Raw genomic sequence first — 24,878 nt, forward strand, 5'->3', positions numbered from 1 at the left:
CCACTACCGGGCGGGAAAGTAGGCCAAAAAGCTGCAAAGAGATGCAAACTATTGTATTTGGAGTGAAGAGGCAATGAGACCCTGCTATATAGCAGAGGGAACTATATCGAGTCAGTTATGACAGAACATGAAGAAGGATAATGTGGGAAAAAGAATGTATATATACGTATGACTGGATCACTTTGCTGTACAGTAGAAACTGACAGGACACTGTACACCAACTATAATGGTAAAAATAAAAATCATCAAAAAAACCAAAAAAAAACCCTAAAAAAATCAAAAAGCTGCAAAGAGCCTGGAGATGCATCCTACAAATGGGATTGTAACAGTATAAACTGAAATCACTGGTGAGCCCACATTCTCTTAAAACCAACTCTGCCACTCTATTAGGACTGCACTAGGGAGAAGTAAAAGCATATGAAAGCAGTGAACCTACTCTTGGGTGACTTGGGATAAAATGCTGTTGAGTCAAGCTTTACTATATATTGGGCGATGTGAGTACAGGAAGCAGATCCCTAGAGCTCTCTGGCTGTATCGCCAAAGAGCTAGGTTAAACTGCTGTTCCAGTTCCCCATTAAGGTCTGCTTAACAATTAGATGATCTAAGGACCTAGAATACTTAAATGGGAGATATTCCATGGTACCTCAAAACCTCTTGTGCTCCTGAAATAAACTCCCGCTACCGAAAAGAGTAAATTAGTTCACTTATTCATGCTTTTATCCACTCAGCATATACTAAGTATGTCAGAGAAGACCCTGTGCATACATGCACACACTCTCTGAATTTGAAAAATTGTAGAGGGAGTTCCCATCATGGCGCAGTGGTTAACGAATCCGACTAGGAACCATGAGGCTGCGGGTTCGATCCCTGCCCTTGCTCAGTGGGTTAAGGATCTGGCGTTGCCGTGAGCTGTGGTGTAGGTTGCAGACGCGGCTCGGATCCCGCGTTGCTGTGGCTCTGGCATAGGCTGGGGGCTACAGCTCTGACTGGACCCCTAGCCTGGGAACCTCCATATGCCGCGGGAGCGGCCCAAGAAACGGCAAAAAGACATAAATAAATAAATAAATAAATAAATAAATAAATAAATAAAAAAAAATTGTAGGAAGGAAAAGTATGATGAGGTGTTGTCAGGGATATACAAGGAGAATCTAACCTATTTCTGGAAAATTAGACCATTATTCGTCATCTTTAAAAGAGCAAAGTAACAATGAGATTTTCCTTTAAACTGGTAAACACTGATATCAGATAAAAACCATGTTTAAATTACTCACGGAGTAAACAATCACTTTAGGCAAAAAAACCCAAACAGAAACATCTTTGTCAAAGAATTAAAAACATTTTCAAAAGGAATCAAAAGGAATTAAAATTTTTAAAATTCAGTCGTGGCTCAGTGGTTAACGAATCCGACTAGGAACCATGAGGTTGCGGGTTCGGTCCCTGGCCTTGCTCAGTAGGTTAAGGATCTGGCGTTGCCGTGAGCTGTGGTGTAGGTTGCAGACGCGGCTCGTATCCCACATTGCTGTGGCTCTGGCGTAGGTCAGCGGCTACAGCTCCGATTGGACCCCTAGCCTGGGAACTTCCATATGCCGTGGGTGCAACCCTAAAAGGACAAAAAGACCCCCGCCCCCGCAAAAAATTCACAATTCAGTGACTATTTTTACTCTTTCACTTGCTCATCAAGTATTTATCGAATGCCTATGTGAATCAAACACCAGGTATACGGCACTAAACATGTCAGACCAAAGTTGCGCCCTTATGGAACTTTTAGTCTAGTGAAGGATAGAGATACAAGAACAAGCAATTATAGAGTTCCAGTTGTGGCTCAGTGGGTTACAAACCCAACTAGTATCCATGAGGATGTGAGTTTGGTCCATGGCCCTGCTCAGTGGGTTAAAGATCCATCATGACTGCAAGCTGTGGCCTAGGTTGCAGGTACAGCTTGGATCTGGTGTTGCTGTGGCATAGGCCAGCAGTTGCACCTCTGATTTGACCCACAGTCTAGAAACTTCTGTGTGCTGCAGGTGTGGCCATTAAAAAGAAAAATAAAAAGATAAAAAATAAAACAAGCATTTACAACTCATGAAAATAAATGTCATTATGGGAAAACATGAAAAAATGTGGATTCTATTGGCACTTTAAAGAAATATGTGTTGTCAGAGCTAACATGATTCTTAATAGTGAAAAAATGAAAGTATTTCCACTAAGACCAGGAACAAGACAAGGATATCCACTTTTACCAATGCTATTCAACATATTTTGGAAGTCCTAGCCATGGCAATCAGAGAAGAAAAAGAAATAAAAGGAATCCAAATTGGAAAAGAAGTAGTAAAACTATCACTGTTTGCAGATGACATGATACTATATCTAGAAAATCCTAAAGAGACTACCAGAAACCTGTTAGAGCTCATCAATGAATCCAGTAAAGCTGCAGGATACAAAATCAATACACAGAAATCCACTGCATTTCTATATACTAACAACAAAAGAGCAGAAAGAGACATTAGGGAAACCATACCAATTTACCATCACATCAAAAAAGAATAAAATACCTAGCAATATACCTATCTAAAGAGACAAAAGACCTATAATACTCTGAGAACTATAAGACACTGACGGAAGAAATCAAAGATGAGGAGTTCCCGTCATGGCACAGTGGCTAACGAATCCGACTAGGAACCATGAGGTTGTGGGTTCAGTCCCTGCCCTTGCTCAGTGGGTTAACGATCCGGCGTTGCCGTGAGCTGTGGTGTAGGTTGCAGACACGGCTCGGATGCTGCACTGCTGTGCTCTGGCGTAGGCCGGTGGCTACAGCTCCAATTCGACCCCTAGCCTGGGAACCTCCATATGCTGTGGGAGTGGCCCAAAGAAATAGCAAAAAGACAAAAAAAAAAAAAAAAAAAAAAAAAAAGAAATCAAAGAAGACACAAACAGATGGAAAGATATACCACGCTCTTGGATTGGAAGAATCAATACTGTCAAAATGACTATACTACCTGAGGCAATCTACAGATCAATGTAACTAGAGAAATATTTTAAAATTTATATGGAAACACAAAAGACCTCAAAGAGCCAAAGCAGTATTAAAAATTAAAAAAAAAAAAAAAAAAAAAAAAAAGAAAACAGAACTGGAGAATCAGGGTCCCTGACTTCAGACTATACTACAAAGCTACAATCATCAAAACAGTGTGTTATGGGCACAAAAACAGAAATACAGATCAATGGAATGGGATGGAAAGCCCAGAAATAAACCCAAGCACCCATGGTCAACTAATTTATGACAAAGGGGAGAAGAATGTACAATGGAGGAAAGACAGTCTCTTCAATAAATAGTGCTGGGAAAACTGAACTGCCACATGTAAAAGAATGAAATTAGAACATTCTCTAACACCACACACAAAAATAAACTCAGGAGTTCCCGTCGTGGCGCAGTGGTTAACGAATCCGACTAGGAACCATGAGGTTGCGGGTTCGGTCCCTGCCCTTGCTCAGTGGGTTAACGATCCGGCGTTGCCGTGAGCTGTGGTGTAGGTTGCAGACATGGCTCGGATCCTGCGTTGCTGTGGCTCTGGCGTAGGCCAGTGGCTACAGCTCCGATTCAACTCCTAGCCTGGGAACCTCCATATGCCGTGGGAGCGGCCCAAGAAATAGCAACAGCAACAACAAAGACAAAAAAAAAAAAAAAAAAAAAAAAAAAAAAAAAAGATGAGGGTACATAAATACAATGGAATAGTATTGAGTCATAAAAAAGGACAAAATAATGTCACCTGCAGCAACAAAGATGAAACTAGAGACTCTCATACTAAGTGAAGTAGGTCAGAAAGGGAAGGACAACCACATGATATCACTTAAATGTGGAGTCTAAAATATGGCAAAAATGACCTATCTACAAATCAGAGACAGATCACAGACAAGAGCAGACTTGTGTTTACCAGGGGAGAGTGAAGAGGGGGCTGACGGGGAGTTAGAGGTTGGCAGATGTAGACTGTTTTGGTTAGAAGGGATGGGTGATGGGGTCCTGCTGTACAGCACAGGGAACTGTATCTAGTCTCTTGGGTAAGAACCCGATGGAAAATGAAAAAAAAAAAAAAAAAAAAAAAAAGGTGTGTATGGATGGCTGGGTCACTTTGCTATATAGCAGAAATTGAAGGAATACTGTAAATTAACTATACTTTCATAAATTTTTTTACAAAAAGAAATGTGTTGTAACCATGTAATCCCATGTTCTGTACAAGCACGCAAACCAACATATTCTCAAGAAACATCAATTAGTCTGATTCAGAGCCCACAGCTAGAAGAAATAAATGGAAAATGAAAAGGAAAATTGGAACGAATAAACTGCGGGGTGAGGGAGTGTGGGAAGGAATTCTAACATTTCAATGACTACCGTGCCATTTAATCCTCAAAACAACTCTAAGATGTTAGGTACAACAGATTCTGAGACTATCTCTCCAGCATTCACTCCCCTACTGACATGCATACACACACCCCACCTTTAAAGACAACATGATACTCCTTCCCAAGGTCATTAAGGCATACAGGAACCACTGGGGTAGGTATCGAAATTCAGGCCCATTATACTCAGCTACAACTCTAGAGGAGGGTGAAACGACAAGCTGAGGAGTTTGGATATTGTTAAAAACAAAGGCTCTGGAACTCAAATGTCTGAGTTTGTATCTTAGTTACATCACTTACTAACTGTGTGACCTGAGACAAGGTCTTTAACTTCTCTATGCCCCTATTCCTTCATTTATGAAACAGGGATAATCAGACCTACTTTATGAAGCTATCATGAGAATTAAATGAATTAATATGTTAAATCCTCCAAGCAGTGTTTGGTACAGGGCAATCCTCTACTGAGCAATAGGAAATTAAAGGAGATTTTTGAGCGAATTGATCAGAATTATGGCTTAGGAAAAATCAATTTAGCAGAATGGTGTAGAGGGGGACAGACAGGAAGTGGGAAAGTTATGGCAAATTTTTATGAAAAGCATTAAAAGTCTAAATGAAATGATGGCATTGGAAAATGGAAAAGAATTAAAACATTGCAGAATTAGAACAGGGCTTAAAAAATGGCCACATGTGGCAACCATAGAGAGGAAAGAGTAAAAGATAATTCTCTGATTTTCAACTTGGTAGACTAAGAGAATGGTAGTGTCAGGAACAGAAATAAGTTTGTGTGACAATAGTTTAGGACTCCTTTAAATAAAGGAGATTCTGTTATGTTTTACATGGGGAGTTTTTTTTTCTTTAACAAGTCTTTCCTTAAAGATAATTTAAACTCGGCAAGGTTTTTGAAATTATAATATTAGGAAGAAATGAGGTCCATGTTTTATAAGTTGAATATTATATTTTTAACTAACCTATTTTCTTTCAATAAACATGGTTCTAAAAAACAGTTCTAAAACCACTACTTAGAGACGGAAAAGCAAATCAAAAGACCAATAAAATATTTGCATTTATTTTTGCAAAATTAAATTCTTAGAACCAAATATTGATACCACAGAGCATTAACATGTAATTAACTTAAAGTTCTCAGCTTCTCACTTTAATAAATACATGATGCCATAGGAATTTATGTAAAGAACACTGTAACTTTCTATTTCTAATATAAGATTAAAAGGTACAATTTATGGAAGAGCATTTTTTTTAAATAATAAAAACCTTGTGAAGACACAAGTCTTTAAAAATTACACTGAAAAACACAAAACCTCTAAAATATGAATCTTACCAAACATTAATCACATTAAGAAGCTAACTTTTAAGAACTTCAGAAGCTCAAAATGTGACATAAAAATCAAAATACTGTAAATGGAAAGATAATGCAGTACCACATTGTTTCCCTACAAAAATAAAGCTTTAGCAGTAAAGCCATTTCTTCCCCTTTCACTTATTACACATCTCACATTCTCCCTCAAATACATCCCCTGTCAAAAAAAAAAAAAAAAGAAAGACAAAAATAAGGTCACCAGGGGAATGTAAATTGGTGCAACCACTGTAGAAAACAGTATGGAGATTCCTCAGAAAAGTAAAAATAGAATTACCATTTGATCCAGCAATCCCACTCCTGGGCATCTATCCAGAGAAAACCATGACTCCAAAAGATACATGTTCTCCAATCAATGTTCACTGCAGCACTATTTGCAATAGCCAAGACATGGAAACAACCTAAATATCCATCAACAGAAGAGTGGATCAAGAAGATGTGGTACATATACACAATGGAATATTAGCCATTAAAAGGAAAGAAATAATGACATCTGAAACAACATGGATGGACTCAGAAACTATCATGCTAAGTGAAGTCAAATGGTAAGACACCAACATCAAATGCTATCACTTACATGTGGAATCTAAAAAAAGGACACAATGAACTTCTTTGCAGAACAGATACTGACTCACAGACTTTGAAAAACTTACGGTTTCCAAATCAGACAGGCTGGAGGGTAAGGAGGATGCACTGACGGTTTGGAATGGAACTGCTCTAAAATTTGGTTGTGATGATCGTTGTACAACTATAAATGCAATAAAATTCACTGAGTAATAAAATTTTTTTTTAAATTTAAAAATTAGAAAAATAAGGTCACCAGTTACCTCCACCTTGACAAATCCAATAGATACTTCTCTATTTCTCATCTCACAAGACCCATCAGCAACCAGCATAAAAAAGTCCAACATTTTTTAAACACTTTTCTTTCTGAGCTCTCCTAATGCCACACTATTTCTCTGCCGGTTCTAGTAGACTTTCCTCTCCCACATGTGTACATTTCAGATTTCCTCTGAACAAAAAACCCTATTCTTTCCAATTCTCTATCTACATACAGCCTTTTCCTAGATGATATCATCCATTCCCCTAGTTTTAATACTGACCATTGACCATAAGCCCAAGTACATCATCTCCAGCCTCAAGTTCTACTGTGAACTCCACATTTACTTTATTAAGCTGTCAAACAGGTTATCTCATTAGCAAATAAAACTAGACCAAATGTCCAAAACAGAACTTTTGATGCTTTCTGCCCTTAACATTATTTAATATATTCAATCTACAAATACATATTGAGCATATATGCTCAGGCACTGTGCTGTATACACTGGCACAACAATGTGCACTTGAGGGGAGAGAGGTAAGTTGTAAAAAGAACTATGAAAGATAAAAACAGTGTGATCTGGGAGTTCCCATCTGGCTCAGTATCCATGAGGATGCTGGTTTGATCCCTGGCCTCAGTCATTGGGCCAAGGATCTGGCATTGCCGTGAACTGTGGTGTAGGTCGCAGACAATGTGGTCGCAGCCACGTTCCTGTGGCTGTGGTGTAGCAACAGATGCAACTTCCGATTTCACCACTAGGGCAGGAACTTCATATGCTGCAGGTGCATCCCTAAAAAGAAAACAAAGTAACAACAACAACAAAAAACAACACTGTGCTTTCATAGAGAATAGGGAAAAGGGCTGTTACTTTTGAAGAGGTGTTCAAGACAGGCTTCCACAGTGATATATTCTCTTCTTCAAAAAACAGCATCTATCTAGCTGCTCTAGACAGAAACCTATGCATCTGTTTCCCACAAACAACACATCACATAGCTCTACAAGGTTCTAACTTCAAAAGACACCTTGAAGAGGAAGAGTGCTCTCAAACAAGCAAAGAAGAGAGATGTGGACAGGCAATGACAGCTGTGATAAAAGTCAGAGAAGGAAATGCAGAAAGTTATGCAGAAAAATTACAGTGAAACGTAACTCAGGGAGAAATCAGAAAAGGCTTCCTAGAGGAAAGATAATTAGGATAAGCCTAGATAAACACTACAAAAAGCTAAACAAAAAGGTACAGAAGATTACACCAGGGATTTCCTGCTGTGGCACAGTGAAAATGAATCTGACTAGTATCCATGAGGATGTGGGTTCAATTCCTGGCCTTGCTCAGTGGGTTGGGGATCTGGTGTTGCCATAAGCTGTGGTGTAGGTGGCAGACGAGCCTTGGATCCTGCATTGCTGTGGCTGTGGCACAGGCTGACAGCTGTAGCTCCAATTCGACTCCTAGCCTGGGAACCTCCATAGGCCACAGGTGTGAAGGCCCTAAAAAGAAAAAGGTTACACCCAAAACAAAAAACAGCTCAGCAAGGCACATCCTACAACCTAAAACAAATCCAAGGTGATATAATCAAAGAAATGAGGGAGTTAGATTAAGACAAGGCCAGAAGAAAGCAACAATAATCAAAGGTTAATGAGATCATATCTTGTCAAAAAAGTCAATTTGAAAAGTCTTCCACTGGCCAAATATGTGACAATTTCACTGCAATGGATTAAAACACATTATAAAAATCCAGGAGGTAATGATGGTACTTAAAAATGACAATTAAGATGAAAACCTTCACTGAACTCATTAATTATTCTGAAAAATGACAAATTTTTATGCCACCTTTCCTACAGCAAAGAATAACCAAGTAAGTGGTAAGAGAAAGTTCTTCCAGGAAATAAGTGCAGAAAGAATTAAAGAATCAGAATATTACCATTTTGTATTTCCTAACAAGATAATGGATTCAGGCAATAATTAATAAAATACGCTAAAACCTTTGAAAAGAGATTTTTATAATGGAAGAATAAGGCTGATAACACCTGAAACCACTCATCAATCTTAGCACCATTAAAAGTGCACAACCAGACATTAAGTATGGTTATGAGCATCTGCAAATCTGTGGAATATTTTTATTGAAAAAAAATTGAACCCAAGTATAACAAAGAATCTAACTGTTTTCAGGCAAGAGAATAAGTTATACCGGTTGTTCTCAAACCTGAGCATTGGAATCACCTTGTTAAAACAGATATTGCCACTGGAGTTCCCACTGTGGTGCACGGGATTGAGGATCTGGCATTGCTGCAGCTGTGATTCAGATTTGATCCCTGGCCGGGAACTTCCATATGCTGCAGGTGTAGGCAAAACAAAAAGCAAATATTGCTAGAAACTAGTGTATTAACAGAAACCATTAGAAAACAAAGACCCAGCTTCAACCAATGAATCATTTAAAAAGAGGGGGGCTGTTACAGAATAAAAATTACTTAAACAAATTGCAAATTCAATATGCAAAATGATTCAAACAAACCTACTATAAAGGGACCTGAGACAACTGAGAAAATTTGAATATAGACTAAAAATAGATTATATTGAGGAATTTAACTCTGTTAAGTATAATAACAGAATGTCTAATTGATTGATTGATTGTCTTTTTAGGGCAGTACCCATGGCAATATGGAGGTTCCAAGGCTAGGGGTCCAACTGGAGCTGTAGCCTCAGCCTACACCATAGCCATAGTGATGCGGGAGATGCGGGAGCTGAGCTGCATCTGCAGCCTACACCACCACAGCTCACAGCTGTGTCTGCGACCTACACCACCACAGCTCATAGCAATGCCGTATCCTTAACCCACTGAGTGAGGCCAGGGATCGCACCCATGTCCTCATGGATGCTAGTCGGGTTCGTTAACTGCTGAGCCACTACGGGAACTTTAGAATGTCTTTTTATTATTCTTTTTAAAATTTTTTTCCACTGTACGGCATGGGAACCAAGTTACACATACATGTATACATAATTTTTACTCTCACTTTCGTGTTACAATATAAGTATCTAGACATAGTTCTCAGTGCTACACAGCAGGATCTCATTGTAAATCCATTCCAAGAGCAATAGTTTGCATCCCTTAACTCCAAGCTCCCTCCCTTAACTCCAAGCTCCCGATCCCTCCCACTCCCTCTCTCCCCCACCCCCGGGGCAGCCACAAGTCTATTCTCCAAGTCCATGATTTTCTTTTCTGTGGAAAGGTTCATCTGTGCTGGATATTAGATTCCAGTTATAATGTGACATCATATGGTATTTGTCTTTCTCTTTCTGACTTATTTTACTTAGTACAGAGTTTCTAGTTCCATCCATGTTGCTGAAATGGCACTATGTTGTTCTTTTTTATGGCTGAGTAGTATTCCATTGTGTATATATACCACATCTTCCTAATCCAATCATCTCTTTAAATGATATTATTAAACAAATTTAAAAAGTCAAAGCTAGTGACTTCACAAAAGCCACACCATCACGGTCCACATTAAGAAGTCTGGTCCTAAACTGAATGGTTTTATACATAAGCATGAGATCATCACAGTAATAACTTCTGGTTGTGACAGGCATGTGCTAAGCACTGTGTTAAGCCTCAACAAGACTAATCTCTTTAAATTCTTAAAATAACTGTTGGAGATTTTAAATTCTATACCATTTTGCCTACTGATCATGATTAAAATGAGGGTGGTTTTTTTTGTTTTGTTTTTTTGGCTTTTGACCTCTTAAGGCTGCACCTGCAGGATATGGAGGTTCCCAGGCTAGAGGGTCTAACCAGAGCTGTAGCCTCCAGCCTACACTAGACCCACAGCAATGCCAGATCTGAGCCGTGTCTGCAACCTACACCACAGCTCATGGCAATGCCGGATCCTTAACCCACGGAGCAAGGCCAGGGATGGAACCCGCCACCTCATGGTTCCTAGTCAGATTCATTTCCACTGAGCCACGAAAGGAACTCCAGAATGAGTATTTTTTTTTAAAGGATGAAGTGTTGAGAATAGTTTGGAGAAAGGCAAGAGTGATAACAGAAAGACCAATTAAGAAGTTATTACTCCTGCTATGGACAGTAAGAGCAAACATTCATGCATTAGAAATAAAAATACAGAAACTGGCTTATAAGGAAAACATGAATTATGCTCCACAGATATTTAAAACAATCTTCTTCATCAAATTAGACTTCTTTAAAGAATTTTATTTTTAGAGTTCCCATTGTGGCTTAACAAGTTAAGAACTCGACTAGTATCCATTCGGATGCAGGTTTGATTCCTGGCCTCACTCAGTGGGTTAAGGACCTGGTGTTGCCCTGAGCTGTGGTATAAGTGGCAGATGCAGCTAGGATGCCCAGTTGCTGCAGCTGTGGAATAGGCTGGCAGCCAAAGCTCCAACTCGACCCCTAGCCTGGGAACTTCCATATACTGCAGGTGGGGCCCTAAGAAAAAATGTATGTATTTAGATTTTTAAAGCAGTCATTTTATATCTACTGCAGTCACTGGAGTTGCATGTAATTCTTACTTACACAGGAAAGTGACCTGATGAAGAAAGCATAAAGCAGTATCTTCCCCTTGAAAGCAGTCTTTCCCAAAATCTTTAAAATATGAAAACAATTACTGTTTTAGTTCTGTAAGTGACTGAAATAATATTCCCCCGATAACCTACACACTCATCTCCAGCTCAAGAAGCTTAGAAAGGACAAGCACCAGAAACCTCTAAGCTAAGGGACTTAAGACTGAAGGGAAGAGGGTAATCCCTGACCAACTTTCTCAATGAGATAACTATGAAAGACAACACTGAAAGGCTTCTCTATCAAAAGTCTTTTCTATCCTAGAACCCTATTGTGGCTTATCACCACTGGGCCTTGCATACTGCTTATTCTAGGAACGAAATCTTACAGGCTGAGCTACAGTTAGTTGCCAATGGCTAACCGTGTCCAAGCCTGATTTAATAACTTAAAGCTGACTAAAAACAAAACCAAAAAAGGATTCTAGAAAGGAAAGCATGGTATACTGCAAGGAACACTAAATTTTAAATTTTACTTTACTCCAAAACCTGATTACATAAAAAGATGCTAAACATCATTTATTGTTTGGGAAATGCAAATTAAAATCACAAGATTTTCTATGCCCATTAGAATGTATATAATCAAAAAAACTCTAAAATGGTTAACAGTACATTTTGTCAGGTATTTTTTACAACGTAAAAAAAAGCTTATAAAAAAAAATCAGACTAACAATATCAGTTATTGCAGAGGATCTGGAACAACTGTAACCTTCACACACTGCCAGTGGGAATACAAATGGTACAACTATTTTGGGAAAGCTTGGCAATTTTTTTAAAAAGTTAAGCATATACTTTGCATATGACCCAGCAATCCCACTCCTAGAGAAATGAAAACCTATTTCTGGGTAAGGATTGTTCACAAATGTTCACAGCAGCATTGTTCCTTATAGCCCAAATCTGAAAACAACCCAAATGTTTCCCAACCAGGGAATGGATAAATAAATTGTGGTGTACCTATACAATGGAAAACTATTCAGCAATAAAATGGGAGGAACTACTGATAAATGCAAAACATGGATGAATGTCAAAATCATCAAGAATTAAAATAAGCCAGACACAAAAGATTCTAGAAAAGTCAAAACCTTTGTAATTACACAAAAAGCGGATCAGTGATTGCCCTGGGCAGGAGGGGTTAAGGAACGACAGAAAAGGGGCATGAGGGGTTCTAGGGGTGTTGCAATGTTCTAAAACCTCACTGAAGTGAGGGGTACACAACTGAATACATATAGCAAAATTCATATAACTATACACTTAAAATGGCTCAATTTCACTGCATGTAAATTACAGCTCAATGAAGATGTTAAAAAAAAACTTGGGTTGATTAAATTTGCAAGTTATTAGGTGTGTGTTGTTACTAGTTTTCATCTTCTCAAATGTACACTTCCACACATTTTTTAAAGTAATAACTTCCATACTATTCTGCAGTTATTGTGCTTACACATAATTCTTAATTTCACTGGAAGAAGTATCATGTATTTATCTACACTGCTACTTGCCCTATCTCACAAGGTTGTTGTGAAACATCACATGAGATAACCGATGAGAAAGCACTTGAGCAACTCTGAAGTAGTATTACACAACCATACAGAATACTTACATTTTCAAAAAACAGTTTTGTTTTGTTTTCAAAACAATGACTTGAGATGCTTGGAAACTTGGGTACCCCAAAGTGAATCTTTGCTCAGAAATAGAATGCCTCTTCAAATATTTTAATATCCCTCCTGAACTTACTTTCTACTGACCCTTGGCTTACTAGATGGCTCAATGTAGTATGATCTACACTGCACTTTCATTTTTCAAAATAAAAATACCAAAGAAATCTTTAAAGAAAGTCATTAGATGAACAGGGCAAGACATTTATTTCCCAGTAGAAAGGACCGAAAGCTAGATAACTGTCTTTTCGAAGCACCGTTCCAAGATGTTCACCATTTACATTTTTCTTCCTCTAAAAGTCAAACTTCTTTCCATTTAATACCTCAATTTTACTTTACTGAATATGTATTAATGGGACCTGTATTACCGAGAGTGAATAATTTTAGGATTATCAAAACCTTTTAAACCAGTGTGGTGCAGTCATTTTAGACTGTGGGTGTTGCAAAACTTAACAGATGTTCATTTTTTCCTACTACTACTGTACAACTGGGCTCTTTGCTACCCTACCAAGATTGAGTGATATTTGACATTTAGCCTAGTTACATTCACAAGCTTTCACACGGCAACAAGTATGAAGGCTGTTTGGAAGACATAATCTCATCTTCAAAAGAAGTTTCGAAACTAAATTTTACCTGGAATTCAGGCTTATTATTAAGTCTTACAATTTTAAAGTTTTCCTATCAGCAACAGGTACTGCAACCAAAAATTAACAAAGCCTGTAATACCACAAAATATGTCGCTATCAGTCTCAATCTTTAAAGACTCACTTTTAGTAACAGTCTCAAGAGGATGGTCAATTCTATGTCTGTGCTTCATTTGATTTAGCGCAGCCTCATTCTGGTCAGTAATAACCACAACCTCTGAGGTTTCACGTATCTCCCTCCTTCGGTAACATTAGGGCCACTAGGTCCGGTATCTACACACCTTCAATTTAGGTTTACAAGAAATGCGAAAGAATGGCAGCTTGTCTACTGAAACAGCCTACTCTAAACTCGGAAGGTTGGCCAAAACGTGCCGCTCTCTCCACGACAGCAACCAAACTGGAATGGAGCACCCAGAGGACGACTGGGCACGGGGAGGAGGGGAGAACTACTCCGCCCGGAGGACGGCGGCTGAGGTCCAATCCAGCCCGCGCCCAACTCTACGCGCCTCCAGGAAGGCGTGTGGACCCTAAGCTCAGCCGCGATGCTCGGTCCTGTGGGGCAGACCCGCGAGCGGCTGACGAGCAAGGCGTAAACAAACCCACCCGGACGAAGAGGAAGGGGCAGCCATGGGGTTGGGGGGTTGGGGAGAAAGGAGCTCGCTCGAACACTCCAGCACAAAGCTGCTCGGCCCCTCCCGACCGCCGACTCAGATCCCGGTCCTGGCGCGGCGCTACCGCGCGAGCGTGAACACCGAAAGCCCCAGCACCTCTGGAAGCCGAGGCCACCAGGCCATCGGCCTCGCGCCCCTCGCCCTGCAGTGCCTACCTGAACGCACAATCCGGGTCTCTTGCATCCCGACCAGACGCCCCCAGGCCGTTCCTCTTGCTGAAGAGCTTCTGGAACAGCGTAGGAGCCATGGTGGCCACGGCCAGGCCAGGGTCGCTCCTCAAGGCTCTCGCCAGGCCCCTGCTCCTAGAGCTGCCCCGCCACCCCCATAGGCGCCTCAGTCATATGACAGAAATTAGTCACTTCAAACGGCCACGGCGCGCGGGGCGGGGCGAGAGGCAAGGCCTGCGCCCATTGGCTGGCAGTGAGCCGCATCACGTGGCGGCGCGCAGAGCAGGGTGCAAGGCGGGGGCGCGGGGCGGGGCTGGCGTCCATAGGCTGGCGTCCGAATAGCCTCCCGTGGCAGCTCAAGAGGCGGGGCGTGCGTGGAGCGGGGCGTGCGCGGAGGGGAGGGGCGGGGAACGGACGGGTGGTTGGGGAAGTGAAGGAGGTGTGTGCGCGGGTCCCGGTTCTACTCAGTGAAGCTCTCGGTTGCTACCTGAGGCTACGGCAGGGTGTCGCCGGGACGACGCCAGGCATTTTGGAGCGCAGAGGTTCTCCGCACCCACGACAAAGAGAGATTTAGGGCACCACGAGTACTCGACCCTCCCCCGCCATCTCCTCCTTGGCCTTTGCGGCTTCACACCTCCATCTGCTCCTGGCAGAGTACCGCGGCCCCCGGAGCAGACAAGGCGCGAGAGCGTACCCTTGGCCCCCACCCCCGCACGGCCTGGACTTTAAACCCAGGGCCGTAGGCCCTACCGTGCTGGGCCGCGAGAGGTATGAGCTCAGAGCTCGATAGCGCCGGGCTGGCTTATGCAGTCCACTTGAGGACCCTGCTAAGACACTCGCCAAAGCCAGTACTCCCCGCAGAAACGGCCTGGGCAAGAAACTGCCCGCATCGGCCCTCCGTGTTTCCAATAGCTTCTCGAACGCTGATGTACCAGGAATTAGCCTCTTGGAAGAGCTGGCCATAGAGGCTCAGGATTTAGGCTCAATCTTAATATCTAGGTATGGAGAGAGAGTGCAACTGTGGAATTTGAACAAATGAGTTTAATAGGAGGAACCCTTTCAAAAGAAAAACATTGCTCATAGATGATCTTACAATCTAATAAGTAGGTTAATCCAAAATTTATCAGGGTTTGGATCATATTGCTCTTAGATGTTTTCAACACCACTATTCATTCACCTGCTGCCCCTCCAGGATAAGGAATTTTGTACCGCGGGGCGGCAATTCTCTGACAGGGATGTCAGGAAACTACTGCTATGTGGTTTGGAAGGTTAGCTTAAAATAGTTGAGAATTTCATTTTAGGCATACAAATCAAATTGTCTCTTCAAGTGGCTACTAACTCGCACTGATTTGCAGCTATAGTTTATTCTATAAAATAGGTGATCTTATATAGAATGAAGAAAATAATAGGCAGAACATCTCAAAGAATTTCAGTGGTCATATAACATAACATGCTGTTTCAATGTTACAAGAATTTTAAAAGCACTATTTATAAGTGATTAAGAAATTAATTTTGATGGATGCCCACATTCTCCACCCCACCCCACCCCAAAAAAGGGAGTTGCCATTGTGGCTCAGCATGTTAAGAATCCGACTAGTATCCATGAGGATTTGGGTTCCATCCCTGGCCTCACTCAGTGGGTTAAGGATCCCGGCAGGGGCAAGCTGCAACATAGGTGGCAGATGTGCCTCAGATCTGGCATTGCTGTGGCTGTGGTGTAGGCTGGCTGCTGCAGCTCCAATTGCAACCCTAGCCAGAGAACTTCTATATGCTGCAGGTACAGCCCTAAAAAGACTAGCAATATAATTTATTCATTCTAAAATGTTTACGTGACCCTGGTCTTGACACTGGGATCCAAAGTAAACAAAAAAGGTGGAGCAAACATTCCATATAAGGAGACAGTAAATAAGGAAATGATAATCTCAAACTGTTAGTGTTATGAATGAGAATTAAAAAATGAAATGAGTGGAAAAGGTCTCTCTGAGGAGGTGACATTTGAGGTGCTCAAGTTAAGATGGATTCAAAGTAACTCCTTATATTGCCCAAGCTCCAGAATTACTGAGTAACTGAAGTTGAAAATAGCAAGACTGTGCCTCCTATAAACTTAAGATAATTCTCAGGGCCCAGATACTTAAGATTTCTAATGAGGCAAAAAAAAAAAGCCATGTATATTTTCCTTCCAAAATGCGAATACAGAATGAAATTTTTGTTAACAAAAATGCAAATTAATGCAAGTTTTTAAGTGAGTAAATGGACTTACAGTCAATGAAGCAATCATTTGGGGAAGTTTTGTTTTGTTTTTATACTACCAAGTTTCATTAAATGAGTACAAGTGGAAACAGGCTCAGGTCTATCTATACAAGACCAAAGAGCCTGAGGAGAATAGTTCACATCGCCTCAGAAGGAAGTTCTAAATACAATAACCTTGTGTGCTTTCATCTTGGGAAAAAGTTAGTTCATGGATAATTATAGATATTAATAGTAAGGGAAAGAACATTACTTCTTACGTAACAGATACTTTGTTTTAGTATTCTCTAATCATGTAGCAGCTTCAATTCAGTGATCTCATTTGATCTACTTGAAAAGTACAGGAAAAAAAACAACATTCACTTGCTATCATCCATCACATGTCCTTTATATTGCAGTGTAATACTCAAATTATAGACTCAGCACCAAAATGATACAAGTTTGTCATAAAAGAAGATATATAACTATACCTACCTTTGCAGATAAAACCGAAAATATCTTCTGGTTCAATAACAGAATATATTATTTTTCCCCCTGTTACTTAATACCACCTCTTCCCACAGAGAAGCTGAGGTGTCTTAAAGTAGCCTCTTTTAAGTTTAAGAGCAAAGAGGAAATGTTAGAAAGAATATAATTATTCATTAATGTCATAGGAATGTGGAACTCTTGGGTTAGAAAATTAGACATGCGTCCTACACTTTCACTCAGGAGTAGAAGATTCAGCCTCCCCGAAATAGCCTATGGGTCTCTGTCCACCTGATTCCAATTACATAAAAGACAGGGACACTCCTCATATAGACATTTTCCAGTTATCAGATATAGTAAAAGGTGGCAGTAAAATATATAGATGATAAATGAGAACCTGCTGTATAGCACAGGAAAATCTACTCAATTGTTTGTGTTGTATTCCCATTTTGTATGTGAGAAAAAAGAATGGATATACTCATGTATGACTGATTCATTTCACTGTACACCTGGAACTAATACAACATTGTGAATCAACTATACGGCAATAAGATTAAATTTTAGAAAAAGAAAAAAAAATCCTGCAATCTCTCTCCCTAAAACACCATGCTAATAAGCCCGACCTCAATTATGCTACTTTTTCCTGAAATAAATGTTCATTAATAACTTCTCAGGACAGTCAGAGTCAAGATGATCAAGTTAAACTTTCCAAATGATACTGAGATGGACTGAGGGTACCTCAGTTTTAAAAACTTTAAGGAGTTCTCTTTGTGGTGCAGCGGAAATGAATCCGACTAGGAACCATGAGGTTGTGAGTTTGATCCCTGGTCTCACTCAGTGGGTTGAGGATCTGGTGTTGCCATGAGCTATGGTATAGGTCACAGACATGGCTCAGATCTGGCATTGTTATGACTGTGGTGTAAGCTGGCAGCTGTAGCTCTGATTGGACTCCTAGCCTGGGAACCTCCATATGCCACACATGTGTGGCCCTAAAAAGCAAGAAATAAACAAATAAAAACTTTTAAGCTAACCAATGATTTACTGCTATATAATAAGGGAATGGCAGTGGTTTGAAGCAACAGAAAACAAATATGCATTTATTAAAAAAATATTTCTTGAGTTCCTGGAAGCTCTCAAACTCTGTTCAGCCAGTCTACCCCTAGTCTCAGGAACCTAGTCCTTAGTGGAAAGAAGAAAAGTAAACAAGATGTTTGCAAGTCATGCTAAAAGCTAAGAAAGAAAATTATTAATAGTAAACAACAGGGGGGTTCCTATTATGGCTCAGGAGGTAAGAACTTGACTAGTATCCATGAGGATGTGGGTTCGAGCTCTGGCCTCACTCAGTGGGTTAAGGATCTGGCACTGCTGTGGTTGTGGTATAGGCTGGTAGCTGCAGCCCCGATTGGACTCCTGGCCTGGAAACTTCCATATGCCACAGGTGCGGCCATAAAAAGGAAAAAAAAAAAAAAAAAAAAAAAAAAAAGCAAACAGCTGGAGGAAGCCAAATTTTAGATAGAGTGGTTAGGAAACTCTTCTCCAAAGATATGAGATTTGAACTGAGAATGAAAAGGACCAGCCATGGGAAGATAGTGATGAAGAACACTCAAGTAGAGAAGAAAAAGTAAAAGGGAAGGGTTCCACCTGTTTAAAGAAAAAAAAAGGAGGCAAAACAGCTGAGTACACTCTGGGAGGGGGAAGATTTTTTTTTTTTTTTAATCTTTTTGTCTTTTTGTTGTTGTTGTTGCTATTTCTTGGGCCGCTCCCGCGGCATATGGAGGTTCCCAGGCTAGGGGTTGAATCGGAGCTGTAGCCACCAGCCTACGCCAGAGCCACAGCAACGCGGGATCCGAGCCGCGTCTGCAACCTACACCACAGCTCATGGCAACGCCGGATCGTTAACCCACTGAGCAAGGGCAGGGACCGAACCCGCAACCTCATGGTTCCTAGTCGGATTCGTTAACCACTGCGCCACAACGGGAACTCCCGTGGGGGGGGAAGATGTTTGATGTGGTTAGAAAGATACAGGGAGCCAAAGTCTGTAGAATCTCGTAAATCACAGAAGGCGGCAAGATTAAGTGTGATGGGAACTACTGCAGGAGTTTAAAACAGGAGAGGGAAATGATCAAGTTTATGATTTTAGAAGATTATTCTGTTTGCTCTGTGGAGAAAAGATTATAAAAGATTAAGAATGGAAGCAGAGGCATTCCCACGATGGCAAGCGGAAATGAATCCGACTAGGAACCATGAGGTTGTGGGTTCGATCCCTGGCCTCACTCAGTGTGTTAAGGATCTGGCGTTGCTGTGAGCTGTGGTGTAGGTCGCAGATGCAGCTCGGATCTGGCGTTGCTATGGCTCTGGCATAGGCCAGCAGTGATAGCTCCGATTAGACCTCTAACCTGGGAACCTCTGTATGCTGCGGGTGCAGCCCTAAAAAGACAAAAAGACAAAAGAATGGAAGCAGAGAAAACCCTATGGAAGTTGACTGTGTATTTTAGGCAAGAGCTGATGTTGGCTATTTTGAAGATAAAACTAATAGGATTTGAAAGAAAAGTGAAAGAAAGAAAAACCAAGGACTGACTCCTGGGTGTCTGCCTTGAGCAACCAAATGGAAGTCATTTCCTGATGGAAAGACCAGAGAAAGTACAGGTTTGAAGAGGAAAATCAAGCGTATTAAGTTTAGATATATTAAGTTTAAACTGGCTATTAAACATCCATGTGGACATTCAGAGTAGGATATATGGGGGGAAGCCAGGATTAGAGAGAAATTCGGTAGGCATCAGCTCATACACAGCATTTAAAGTAATGGAATGAATGAGCTTACCCAGAAGGAATGTTATATACAGAAGAGAGTCCAGGACTAATACTCAAAGAGGACAACGCTTAGAAGTCATGTGACTTTGCTGTACAGGAGAAAATTGACAGAACACTATAAACCAACTATAACAGAAAAATTAAAAATCACTTAAAAAAAGAAATCTTGAAGAGAAGGATCCAGCAAAGAAGGCTGGGAAGAAACATTAGTAGTGAGACAAGAGAAGAAAATAACTCCAAAAGGAGGAGTTTTTTGAGTGGACTCAAAAAAGAAAGAGTAGGGAGGGAAAGGTGAAGCAAGAATGGGCCACTATTCTGTTTTGCTGAGGCAGGGAGCAACAAAAAAGTATTGAGAGGAGATGGGAAGAGGGAAAACTGTCTTCCTCCTTTTTCTTTGAGATGGAAGATATTAGAGAATTTAATATGCAAAGAGAAATAATCTAATAGAGATGGTGAAATGATGCACCTGCTATGTTTCAGGAGCCAAGAATACAACAATGTACAAGACAAATAAAAGCCCTCGCTTTTAAGAAACCAACAAGTAAACACGTTATTATAGATTGTGGTAAGTAATATTAAGGAATCAAACTTTTATCTTCAATATAAAACTGGCTTAAGGAGTTCCCCTTGTGACTTAGCAGGTTAAGGACCCACCTTGTCTCTGTGAGGATGTCAGTTCAGTCCCTGGCTTGGCTTAGTGGATTAAGGATCTGGCAATCCTCTAAGCTGCAGCATAGGTTGCAGATGTGGCTCAGATCTGGTGTTGCTGTGGTGCAGGCCCCAGCTGCAGCTCTGATAAAACTCCTGGCCCGTGAACTTCCATATGCTGCAAGTGCGGCCCTAAAAAGAAAAAAAGAAATTCTCACCTTGAATTCTATTAGAAGTATCCAAAAAAGGTCATTTATGTAAGGGCACATTTCTATGACAAACATTCTTTCAATAAATATTTTTTAAACAATATGTTTACTATGTGTCTGAGAGTTGTGCTAGAACCTGGAAATACAAGGATGGACAAGAAGTAGTTCATACACTCAAGAAGCTTACAGTCTAGAGAGAAAAAACAGAATCTGACAGGCAATTATATCATGATTCATTGTGACAAATGCTATGATGTGGGCAAGTGAAGGATGCTGTGGAAAAACAACTAACATTTTGGGAAAATAAAGAGTTTTCTGAAGGATGAAATAAATAGGGACTAAAAATAAAAATTGGATAGGCTAAAGAAAAGAGGATGTGGGCAGGCAAAGTGTGTTTCAGACAGGTGGAGCAGCACATGCAGGGCTTGGAGGCAAGAGAAAACATAAAAATTCAGTGACCTACAGTATAATCTAGTGGTAAAATTGAACTGGATTAAGAAAACTGTGCAAAAGAAATTTACAAGATCAGACTTCATCCAGAGGACACTGGGGAGCTATTAAGAGATTTTCAGATGAGCCACGCCCACAGCATGTGCAAGTTCCCCAGCAAAGGATCGAACCTACACCACATCAGCGACCTTACCCACTGCTGTGACAGACCCTACCCACTGCAGTGGTAACACTGGATCCCTAAAATCACTGTGCCACAGGGGAACTCCCAGATGACCATTTTAGAAAGTGCCTTCTGGATACACTGTGGAAAAGTGACTACGAGGTACAAGAGTAATGACTGAGAAATCAGTGAAGAGGCTTTTACTCTAAGCCAGGCAAGAAAGCACTGGCATGAACTCAGAGAACAGCCACAGGAATGGGGGCTATTTAGGATTTAAAATCAACAGGACTTTATGAATGGCTGCCCATGAGAAAAAAAGAGAAAAGGAGTCGTTATGGGTGACAGCAAATTTCTGGCTCAAGTAACTTGGATAGATGAAGATACCTAACTCTGAAACAGATGATACCTAACTCTTCAGGGGGAGGCAAGCTCACTTTGGGATATGCTGAGTATGAGACATCATGAGGATCGCTGTAATGATGACAAGCATTTGGCTACACAGACCTAGAACTCTAGAAAGGTCTTAGGTGAGTCCATCAGTCAGGATGTTCTGTGTTGTACATGGTACCACAAATTAAACTAACCCAAGCAAAAAAAGAAAGTGATCAGCTTGCTTAATTGGAGCTAAAGTAGACGACAATTCAGGCACAGCTGTATCCACAGATTGTATGTATATCAAGAATCCAGATTGTCCATCCTAGCTCTAATTTGTTTGTGTGAACTCCATTCCCAAGCAGGACCTCCATCTGTGGACATAAGATGGATGCTAGCAGCTTTCCTTTTAGGTAAAATTCTTTCAGATAAAAATCCAAGAGGAAAAGGAAAATGTCTGTATCCAGCATTCCCAGAAAAAGTTCTGAGATTTAATCCAATAGGATTATTTTAGGCCTTGCACCCATTCCTGAATCAATCCATTGAGGCTGAATTAGGAGGGCCATGTTAATTGATTTAAGCCATTAAAGGCCCCTCCCTGGAACTAAGGGTGGGATCAATCCCACTTATACCATGTGACTTAGGAACTCAAAATCCAATTATGATGGAGATAGAGGGGAACAGAAACACAGTAGTGAATAGATGTAGTTCTGCATTCAAGAAGCTTAGTCTGGGATTCCAGTCATGGCACAGTGAAAATGAATCCAATGAGGAACCATGAGGTTGTGGGTTCCGATCTCTGGCCTCGCTCAGTGGATTAAGGATCTGGTGCTGTGAGCTGCAGTATAGGTCACAGACCAGCTCGGATCTGGCCTTGCTGTGGCTGTGGCATAGGCCTACAGCTGTAGCTCCAATTAGACCTCTAGCCTGGGAACTTCCATATGCCCTAAAAAGCAAAAAAATAAAATAAAATAAAAAAAGAAGCTTATAGTCTAAGGGAGAAAAAGGATTCGGTAGGACTATAAGGAAAGACAGTAAATTTGGGGGGGGGGTGATAAATGCAGGGCCAGTAACCACACATGTCCACTGCCAATATCCATGGCAGTTAAAGACAAAGATTTGGGGTCAACTGAACAGAGACAGTAACTGAGGGTAGTGGTAGATGAGACCACCCAAAGAGGATGTGAAAACCTAAGAAGCAACCCTTGAATATAGAATCCCAAGAAATGATACCATTTAAAGATTAGACAGAGGAAAATGAGCCTTCAAGAGAAATGGAAGAGACAGAGCTAGAAATGAGATGAAAACCTGGATAGTGATGTTTCAGAGTGCTCATTCCTTATTGGAGGTTTTCAGGAGAAGAGTAATCATCTGCAGCATCATTAGCTGGGAGAAGGTGGGTAAGATGAAAACTGAAAAATACTCCTGAGACTAGCACCAAAGAAGGTGCTGGTAGCCTTGAGGAGACCAATGTCAGTGAATAATCAGAGCTGAACCCAGATTCTACATGTGTTGAGGGGAGGAGGAGGAAGAGTTTGAGAAAGGGTTGAGGAGTGAGGAGGGATCAGTGAGAAAACAGAAAGTATCTTTTTAGGAAACAGGGATATAAACAAGATGAAGAATCATTAGGGTAGGTAGAAGAGCATAAGCAATCAAGGGAACATTTAAGATATAAGATAACAACATTTTAAAATGCAGGTTAGAAAGCAATGGTAGAGCAGGAGAAGTTGAAGATAACGTCTATCTGGAAAGTCTGGGCATCACACCCTTCATATAAATACATATGCTATATACACAATATGAGATAAAGAGGACATTCATGACTGAACAAACTGTGATGAATTACACCTTGGAGAGGGAGAAAAAAACTGCAGTTAAATTTTTTTTAATGGAAATGACATGACACCTGGTCTTTCACGAATTTTTAAACTGGATTTTCTGGGTACTTACGACCTTACGAGATTTTTTTTTTCTACAAAGTATAATTTGAAAATATTTTAAATGCTTAAAAGTGAAGAGTAATTACTTACATGTTCGAGTAAAGTGGTGCAGGAGTTCCTGCTATGGCACAATAGGATAGGCAGCATCTTTGCAGCTCCAGGATGCAGGTTCAGTCACCAGTGGGATAAAGAGGATCCAGTGTTGCTGCAGCTGTGGCTCTGAATAAATCTCAGGCCTGGGAATTCTATATGCCGCAGGGTGGCCAAAAGAAAAGAAAAAAAGTGAAGGGGTCCAGTCCCATTGTTAAATTTTTTTAGACCTCAGACCACTCTGAAAATTCGATGAAAACTATGGAGCCCCTCTCCCCAGAAAGAAATGATCTCCTTATTTGATGGTCTTATGTCTGAGGCCTACTCACAGACCTAAGGTTAAGAGTGTAGCCTTCTCCTAGGGTTCACCAACAGAAATCCTTTCTGAACTTCTCAGGTCTATGCTATAGCAAGCAGGCTTATTCTACTTCCGTTCCTCTTAATCATAACTGAAGTTACGTCCTTCGCCACTAAGCCTTGAATACCAACTGCAGCTCCTTCCTCCCTCCCACCACTCCCTGTGCTCCAGCTGTTAAAAATATTGGACTCAGGACCTCCCGTCGTGGCGCAGTGGTTAACGAATCCGACTAGGAACCATGAGGTTGCGGGTTTGGTCCCTGCCCTTGCTCAGTGGGTTAACGATCCGGCGTTGCCGTGAGCTGTGGTGTAGGTTGCAGATGCGGCTCGGATCCTGCGTTGTGTAGGCTGGCGGCTACAGCTCTGATTCGACCCCTAGCCTGGGAACCTCCATATGCCATGGGAGCGGCCCAAGAAATAGCCAAAAAAAAAAAAAAAAAAAAAAATTGGACTCACATAGTCCTAACTTCAAATCCTGGCTCTGTCACTTTCTAAATTACATCATCCTAACCAAGTATTTAATCTAAGAGAGCTCTATTTTTTCCTACAAGCAATACGAAACTATCAAATATTTAATTCCTCTAGCCACACCAGACCCAATAATACCATTTGCAGCAACATGGATGGAATGAGAAACTCTCACAATGAGTGAAGTAAGTCAGAGAGAGAAAGACAAATTCCTTATGATATCACCTGTATCTGGAATCTAATATACAGCACAAAGGAACCTTTCTGTAGAAAAGAAAATCATGGACTTGGAGAATAGACTTGTTGCTGCCTGGCGGGAGGGGGAGGGAGCGGGAGGGACTGGGAGCCTGGGGTTAAGGGATGCAAACTATTGCTT

General features: G+C 40.9%; 1 protein-coding gene across 8 annotated transcripts in view; it reads right to left on the bottom strand.

The window, feature by feature from the left end:
* The window catches only part of FNIP1 (folliculin interacting protein 1), a 135,909-nt gene extending 121,451 nt beyond the window's left edge, over nucleotides 1-14,458 (bottom strand). For 4 of the 8 annotated variants that reach the window (XR_014838763.1, XR_014838762.1, XM_021085416.2 and 1 more), the window contains exon 1: nucleotides 14,271-14,458. Coding sequence is in view for 4 of the 8 variants with exons in the window: in XM_021085416.2 (XP_020941075.2) it covers nucleotides 14,271-14,362 (92 nt within the window). In the remaining 4 variants the exon portion in view is untranslated. Of the gene's footprint in view, nucleotides 1-6,041; nucleotides 7,375-14,270 lie in introns of all 8 variants that reach the window. The other 4 variants (XM_085014513.1, XM_085014512.1, XM_085014515.1 and 1 more) reach the window with 3 other exon arrangements.
* Between the last annotated feature and the right edge of the window lie 10,420 nt (nucleotides 14,459-24,878).

Source organism: Sus scrofa, chromosome 2, assembly GCF_054392235.1.
Source record: "Sus scrofa isolate SSC_HxYL_T2T_F1_AM1 chromosome 2, Sscrofa_HxYL_maternal_Yorkshire_Landrace_v2.0, whole genome shotgun sequence".
NCBI classification, from domain to species: domain Eukaryota; kingdom Metazoa; phylum Chordata; class Mammalia; order Artiodactyla; family Suidae; genus Sus; species Sus scrofa.